This window comes from Varroa jacobsoni, unplaced genomic scaffold (assembly GCF_002532875.2).
Source record: "Varroa jacobsoni isolate VJ856 unplaced genomic scaffold, vjacob_1.0 scaffold_242, whole genome shotgun sequence".
NCBI lineage: Eukaryota > Metazoa > Arthropoda > Arachnida > Mesostigmata > Varroidae > Varroa > Varroa jacobsoni.
In genome coordinates this window covers 253681-262534 of record NW_019213144.1, presented here as the reverse complement: position 1 = coordinate 262534, position 8854 = coordinate 253681, and the positions used below count along the sequence as shown (strand labels likewise).

Below are 8854 nucleotides of genomic sequence, written 5' to 3'. Positions count from 1 at the left end.
CTTTCAGGTGCTAACCTGCCAAGTTTATTATCGAACGAAAGATCTCGAAGTTTTTATTTGTGAATATTTCAACGGCAGTCTGCTTAGCGAGGTGTTAGCTGAAGGAGTCATTCAGCCCCACGTCGCCATGAAAATAATATCTCAGGTACGTCTGTTCCGCAGTAGTTTTTTTCATATATAACAAATATACTACATTATTAATATCAATCAAAAGAGACGTATTATTGAATTAAATTTAATAAATAACTTTGATAAAAGAAAAGAACACTATCTTGCGTCATCTCGCGGAGCACAACGAAGTTGAAACTTTCAACTTCGATATATCATTGCCCGTTTTTTGTCCACTCCGAACATAATATTGGATAGGTATAGGGCCCCGCATGTTGAAAGAGGTTGCCTGTGAGTCTCGTATCGGTCAACCCGTGAGGCTGTTATTTTCATTCCGCTTTTGCGTATGCTTTACAAAGCTTATGAATAGTATCCTTTAGTATGTATAGGAAATTTTTATGACTGCCGCCATGTGAAAACTGGGCAGGTGGCGTTCGCCATTTGCAGTATACACAATATGGGGATGATCTTTCGTGGAGTCGCACCGCAAAATATTCTCGTCGACGCTGAAGGCAACATTCGTCTATTTGATTTTCAATTTGCAACCGACAAAGAGTGGAGCTTTTACCCAACCGGATTCTTGCCGTATATGGCGCCGGAAATGATAGAAGGCAAGAAGTCATATGGACCGGAGGTTTGTATTATTTAAGCTGATGGTCAAAGCAATAGTGATTGTGTCTCTAATTTCTAAACAGTTTTTTTTATTGCTTACATATTTGGAGTCACCCGCTTTCCCGAGATGGGTTCTAGTATTCATGTCTGTTCTACAATTCTCCTAAGCATATCGATCACGCTACGTCCTGAATCGGAGTCATAGTGGCGCACTGCCCATTTCACTCGCTGAACGTTCGTAACCATCAGATCTGAAACGATGATTGTCATCGATCGGGCGTATTCTCCTAGGGTACGGCAAGCGCCTTAGAACATCCTTTGTAATTTACTTACCACAAAATAATAGACGACGAACAGTTTGGCAAGGCCGAAAAGGTTTCCTGGATGTTAGCCTTATAAACGCCCATTGATTAAACGCCATTGGTCGTTCTATATTTACGCCATCTAGCAATAATTTTTCGAACTAGGTTATTAGACTCAAACTATATTATTAAATTAGGGTACTATTAAATACTATTATTAGGGTATCTTAAAACTTCTACTACAAAATGATTAAGACTATTTTCTAAAATGAGACACACTTCTACCGTATAGTAACAACTGACCTAGCCCATTTATTATTGGGTTAATTTGATTGCATCATTCTTTCGGTTCTAAATGATTTGAACCTCACAACAATTAGTTATTTAGCAACCCAACAATTACCTACGTTTAACCTTTTTTGAATCAGGTGGACTACTGGGCATTGGGCATATTGATGTACGAATTGACAGTCCGCCACAGTCCTTTAAGTGTTTTCTGTCGAATCGTTGGACTTGAAGATATTCGAGATCCAGAATACTCGATGCTGCTTTTAGACCACATGCCGATCCGATTACCAGGGAATATAGATCCCAATGCCAGGGCACTAATGCGGGAACTTCTGCACGATAACCCAAGGCTCAGAATTGGCTGTAGACGTCGGGGCTTTGAAGAACTGAAGAATCATCCCTACTTTGATGGAGTTGCGTGGGAAACTTATCTCGTTTCACCAGGGAAAACAAACGCTTTCAACAAAACTTTATGATATCAAGCATCAAATAGCTTTTGGCAGATACTTTCCTTTCTACTAACGAAGATTGAAGGTAGCTGTAACATCTCTCGTGTTGTACATTAAGCTATGTACCCCAAGTAGCTTGTTTAGGGAATTTACTTTGCATATGATTACAATGACTATATGATATTTAGATTTATCGAACACACACTTTTTAAACGACGCGAGTCCCATATGGAGTCAAATCTAATACTTGTAGAAATTCTAGATTGTGTGAAAGAGCAAACGCTCATTTCCCTTTGCACAATGTATTTCTACAACTGTTATGAGCTGTAGGCCAGGAAACTGAATGATGGAATCGACACCGTTCGGATTAAGCGGGCACAAACATTGATATAAGAATAACTGCTCATATCAAGCGACTTCAGAAACTGCCGAAGGGGCACGAAGGTGATAGCGTATTAGGTGACCGGACTATAAAACGAGTACAGAAGTACAGCCAGCGACAGACATAAGAGGAAGAGGACACGCAAGGATATTACGTTGTTCATTGCTTAGCACCCAGTATCATTCTGCGCTGTGACGATACGGTATAACTACCGCATTGGTTTTATGGGGAAAAATAACTGCAGTTAGCGAAGGAGAGTATATTTATGTGATAGCCACCGTGGATAGTGACGGCAAGCATATTAATGTGGTAGTCATGTATGGTAGACCACCTGAAGCTGAAAATACGACTTGGCTCATCGATGCAGTTCGGTGCACTGGCCTCCCGGATAGAATCCTACAGCTACTACTGAAGACCTTAAAGCAGCGCTAGACAGGTAAACGGACAATTGGACAACTGCTTTATTCTAAGAGACCTGGGTTTCTAACTGGCGAGATTTCATTCTCAACCTTCAAAGGGACCTATGGGCTTTTCGGTAACAGATGTCCTCGAAACAATCTTGTTTGAAGCAAAAATTTAAAAATCTCGGCAGATTTATCTGCCGAGATCACGAAAGCGGGGAGAAGCAGCAATCTTGTGAGCATAGGTGTTACGTCATGAGCTCTAACACGAAGTAAACTAAACCAAGATCGTCTTCTCACGATATTTCTATATACGCGGACACCAGTCATAAAGTACAATCATTTCCTAACTACACCGCTGCAGTGTTCATCAAAAATAAAGCAAAAAAAGGTCTTGCTGAACGATGAATCCTCAAGAACCAGCGCTTCATTATATCAAACTAGGACTCTAGCTATCCTTGGACCCGAGATGCGAAACTATCGCACGCCGCTTAGAACGTTCTAAAGGCGCACCCTGCAAAAAGCAAAGCAGGAGCATAAAACGTGCACTAACAGTAAAACTCTGTCCTTTATCGCACACAAACATGCTCGTATTTGTGGCTACGGAACATACGGAAAATGGATGTTGCGAGTCTTATACACCCCGTGGGTCTAAACCGCTTTGAACATCTTAATAGTAATACGTCATCCATCAAGATATGCTTGTATTCTCGAACGCTTGGTTAAAAAATACTTGTTACCGGCGAGCAGACCTACGACGTTATCATAGTGTAAGATATCATTGGGGCGATACAATTTTTGTAAACTAGCCACTATGCAGAACCTAACGATATTTAAAACGAACATTTTAAAAAAGCCCTTAAAGCCTTGCTGGACGACAACGATGTGCTTACCTACTAAGACTAGACCAGCGGCTTGGAGAAAGCGATTGCTGACACTAATGACTAAAACTCGAGGAGAAGAATCGACAATACTCAGCACTATTTTCCCTATGTTTGGGCGGGAAACAATAAAGGAATGTAATGTATAGAAATTATTAGCAAGTCCTCTGTTGCGACGATTGACATTACGTCGAGGTAACAAGCAGATACTACCCGACAAGCGGCGCGAATTTCGAATGGAAACATCGAGAAAGATTTTACGTAATAATTTTACCCCCAAAGGGCGCGTTCGGATATAGTATGTTTGACTTCGGGTCAGAGTTAGGGATGTGAGTACTCGAAAGATGGCGTAACTGGAAATTCGGGGAAAGATTCTGAATATAGTGAGGCATATTGAGACTAACAATACATGACGGCTTGACAGGAGAAAGTTTCTCTTACGAATGGCTTCACCCAGAGTGATATCATCAGATTTTAACCGTAAAGATAGACACCTGCTAGCAAATATGAAAGTACGCGGACAACCTAATTTCAAAAGCAGTAGGGTTCGATGCTGCGTACTGCAAACCATAGCTGCCCTCGTCTCAGGCATAGAAATAACACATAAGACAAATAAGACAGAAATTTTTACGGGGAGAGCGACCAGCCAAATCAGACACGTTGTGACTCCACGGGTATAGAAGTAGCTCTGTTTATATACTCCGGCGTTTCGTTGATACCAAGCTTAGAATCACTTCGAGTGTATATCGAACAGAGGGCGCGTAAGGCACCAATTTCAAAAACAGCAACCGTTAACCCGCAGAGATGATCATTAAGGACTACGCTGAAGCTGTTTCAAACGAAAACAGCGCCGACAGATGCCTAAGGTCTACATCCTTATTGAGCAAATCTAATAGCGCCGCGCACTTATCAACACTGGATAGTTGGAGTTAGGCCTACTTTTCCTGGACCTCCACTCTACCACGAAGAACTCGCCCGCCTGCTATGTGGAAGACACTACTATTTGTTGAGGAATCCAGGAAACAGTATGGGCTACCCGAAGTCCAGGAGTATGAATTCAATGAGGACGAAGTGGCTTATCGATTTACGATTCTTCGAAACGAATTGTAATGGATAGAATAATACGTCGAAAGCCAAGCCAATTGCTATATAGTTATTAGATATGCAACACGCGGGTTTTAGCCTACATTTTTCCAGTATAGAAAGTTACCACAACCTTATTGGCATGTGCTTCTGTGAAAACTAGAATTTATTATACTCCCGAGACCATAGAACTAACTATAATATGATGCCATTACCTTTGACGCGACTCATAATATTACATATTTTTTTTTAGACTTCAGACGATCTCATACATGTTATGCTTTTATGTATACATTTTATCTAGTCTAAAGTGATAATAATTAGTGTGCAATTTAGAGAATGCAATACACTGCATAACCTTCTATAATTATTTTACAGATAATTTCTAGTGAATTGTCTATTAGAAACAACGTTCCGAAGGTTAGTTAACGGTCTTTATAACAATGACATACCTATATCTAGGTTAAGACGCTATGTCATGAGTCTTGATAAACTAGAAATAAACTGCACATTGAGCAATATTGCTTTTTGCAACTTGTTTACATTTAATGAGAGATACACGAATTCGCGTTCTACAGTCAGGTTATACTTGAAGTTGGGCAAGTTTTTACCTTAGCTTTCACCCTGAACATGAATTGAGAAGTAATACATTTAGCTACCATACAACATTTATCTAAGACTTACTGTTCAACGCTGGGTTCATTTCTGCTAAGTCTCGTAAAAACAGCAATTTTGAGAAATCTCGACGAGACAAACAGCGTCGTGCCGCGGAGAAATGTCCACGTGTATTCGAAGCGATTTGACATAAAAATCAGCCACGGGTTTTCATCATTCATCATGGTGAAGCTAGCTCTAATTCGGATCTTCGAAGTTCTTTGACAGGGGCCATTCTCATCTGCTCTCTTCAGTCATCCATCTGTGTGGTCTCATTCATTTAGTCATTGCATCGTTAGGTGCAGGCGGGACAATCATTACCCTTCGACGAAAGGAGGAATCTAATCGTGATCTCAATTGTCGATATTTCCCGGCGAGCTTTCTTCAAATAAAACTATGCCCAAATTGCCGGCGAGGTAATTTTAATAGATGTTTATGTTTTGTCTATGTATGTCCTACTATGTATGTTACAGAAATAACACCGTAAGTTTAAACTTGTATGGTTTAACGTTTAAACTTAATATTTTGATAATGTCTGATATCTGTAGCGGGACGTTTTTAACTCCTAGCGAGCAATACATCTAAATTTGGGTGTGATTTGATCAAACTAAGTGGTTGTTTACTCAAAGCTAATGTTTGCTCGAATTTATTTTTACGAAATTTACAGTTACTTTATTTTGTCTAGTAATAATAATAATGGTAACTTCCCACAACAAACAAATAGTTACTCCCATTCATTTTCTTCCAATTTTTGATAGAATATGATTTCTAGTCCATAACAAAGGGAATAAATTTCTCGCCATTCGAAAATCTCCGCTCAACTGCATTGACTGTCATCTGTATGGATGGATATTTATAATGGATATTTATAGTTATGTGTTGCAACTCGGAAATCGTATATAGTAAGATAGCTTACCAGAATAGGTAGCTGCTGAACGCGGAGCTTTCTTTTGTCAAGAGAAGTTATATAATTGATTTAAAGGTATTTAATATCAGGTGGTGATTTAGCTCAAGATCTTATGCGCCGCATTCTCTATTGGTAATATGGGAGCCATGCGGATTGTTTACTTTGTTGTTAGGCTTCTTATCTCACCGTGTCTTTTTATGCTTGACATGTTCATAATTAGATAAATACAGAGGGCTCTTCAATGCGATGGCGGAGCCGTGTAAGCTATTATCTCACACAGCCACTGCTGAATGCGAAAACCAATCGTGCCGTATTCACGGTTAAGGTCCATACTGCGTCGACGGCTGCGCCCACTTTGCACTCTCCAGCTCCTACCCTAGTCTCAAAAGATGGCCCTGTGAATCATTGGTAGAGAACACCTAGGGAGACTCAAAGACGACGAGGTATAACCAACCCATTTCAGCTCGCCCACCCGTCTCCCCGTGGTGATCGAATTTCGTACAAAAAATTAATCATCAGCCACTGGAGGTTCGAAAAAACTCTTACGCGCACACGCACACGCACACACATTCGAAGACCGCTAAGGATGAGAAAGGAAGCAACGATAAGGCGCAAAAACCGCGTAGGATCCATTAGTGCGAGAATCAAGAACGACAGAAGCTGCGGATCAACTGGCCAGCCGGTGCGGCCATATTCACGACCACCATATTGACGCACGACTAGCCTTGAACAACAGTCTCTACCCATGCACTAACCATTCTGCTCGTACTACCTCTTGGGAAAAAAACAGTACAGGGACGTAGAGGGTGCACTTAAGTCACATGATTGGTGTAAGGCGCAGACAGAAGTTCAATAAATTCAACATTATTCAGAGGTTCAATGAGCGGAAGTCGAGAGGGTGAGAAAGCGCTAGCACGAACGATTTAAAGGAATAGGCTGAACGGGAGAATCGTACGCTCGAATGAACCGGAGTATGATAGCCACGAAGAATGGGGTCGTTTCAGTGAAGTTTCGGAGACCTTCGTTCGAGTCATTCATCGGTAACAGGAGCTTTGACGCTTTGCCTAGCATGAAAAACAAAACAGGTTTAAAGACCTTTATACTATAGACTATCAGGTGTCAGACCAGGCACATACAAATTATATAGTTCTAATAAATATAAATGATTAGAATCGTAAAGTTCAGGCTTGGTATTCTTTGGCTGAACTTTCTAATTGGATGGTGCTAGTAGAAGTGTTTATTTAGTAAACTCCACTAACAGCATGAGGAGACATGAACATTCGCTTATAGAAGTTCTCAAACATGTTCATTGTTTGGACACGTGGTGGGTTTGCTAATGCCATTTTGCCCCTACGTAAAATTAGGTTGTTTTGTCCTTAAAGATCTTTTAGTGCCGCCGCCTATGCTATGCTGTATTTAAGATAGTTATTTGGGTTTAGGAGTGCGCCAAAGCCGCACGGGCACATGCATTTAGGTGCTTAAATTTATTATAGAATAGCATATCATTGTGTAGCGAAATTATTAATTCGGTCATTTCAGGCTTATTTTCATTTTCGTATGTACAATCAATTAGAACCGGTGCTTACATAACTAAGTCGGGAAGAGCACTACGCTCATCGAACAGGCTTAAACTTTTTCTTTTCTATTATTGGGAGAAGAAGTATCAATGGACACCCGAAATCAAGACATCCTCTAAATGTGAAAATAGGCAGCGGAACGATTCGAAGGTACGATGCCCGCGCACACCAGTAGTGAACTAAACATCATATATATATATATATATATATATATAAGAAAAATATTGCACGGTTTTTTACGTATTCCGACAGAATAAATGTAATGCAATGTGATTCGCGGAAACCCAGGGTTGTGGCGGATCAGGACGGGACGCCGTTTTCTCGCTCAACAGCATTATTATCAGATATGTTGTCGTGTGCAACACTACACTAGGCCAGTCCGATGCAGAAATTACGTTAAGGTGCATCGCAAGTCAACGTCCTGATTAGCCGTCACGGTCACCCGGTTCGTTAAATCAGTGCTATAGTACAGGGATTGTGAGCCAGGCATATCAAGTGAGATCTTCAGAAAAAAGACTTTTGCTGGAATAGACTGTAAATTTACTATGGACGCGTTTTCCCTACTACTGTGGATTAAGTGTTCCCAGTCACAGAGAAAAAGGAGGTATTTTATTTTTTTGGGATGACCGATTTATTTTTTGTATCGTTCTATTGATTCTTCTATAGCTAGCAGAAACGGTTCTGACGTAGCAGTACGATTTTACGAAGATTCCATGGTCTCACTGCTATTTAAAGTCGATGACCACGACTAATAGGGAAAACCTGTGCCTATGCAGTCATGAATAATTCAAGGTCCGACGTTCAGTATGATGATAAGAGATTAAATTTGCTGATCTATGGGAAACATGAATACGACAAAATCTAAGAGGATGATAGGAAAAATAATGGCTAATATATGTTCGAATGAAGACGCTTTCATATCAGCTGTTTTCGAAGTAGTCTGCTTATTTGCATATTATATTATGCGAGAGTGTGTCCCTATATGACAAGATCCATCTTTTTTTTTTTGTTTTATATGATTATCTTTCTAGAAACAAATAATCAAAGCAGAGTTGTAAATCATGTACATACTTTGTGATCGATTTACTTATCAGACTAAATTATCGTATTCTACAAAAGGCTACCTAATCTTTCCCATGGTTATCCCGGTTTAGTAGATACTGTGAGAACTGATTTAAAACGATATTGCCTTATATCGTTTGCAAACAGT

The 8854-nt window shown here is 40.2% G+C and overlaps 1 protein-coding gene across 3 annotated transcripts in view; it reads left to right on the top strand.

Annotated features, from left to right (window-relative positions):
* Positions 1-5564, top strand: part of LOC111273982 (ribosomal protein S6 kinase alpha-4) — a 7672-nt gene extending 2108 nt beyond the window's left edge. For 2 of the 3 annotated variants that reach the window (XM_022856032.2, XM_086967482.1), the window contains exons 2-5: positions 8-145; positions 536-742; positions 1451-1844; positions 5220-5564. In XM_022856032.2, the coding sequence (XP_022711767.1) occupies positions 8-145; positions 536-742; positions 1451-1786 (681 nt within the window). In that variant the 3' untranslated portion in view covers positions 1787-1844; positions 5220-5564. Of the gene's footprint in view, positions 1-7; positions 146-535; positions 743-1450; positions 1846-5219 lie in introns of those variants that run through there. The other variant, XM_086967483.1, reaches the window with a different exon arrangement.
* Positions 5565-8854: the final 3290 nt, after the last annotated feature.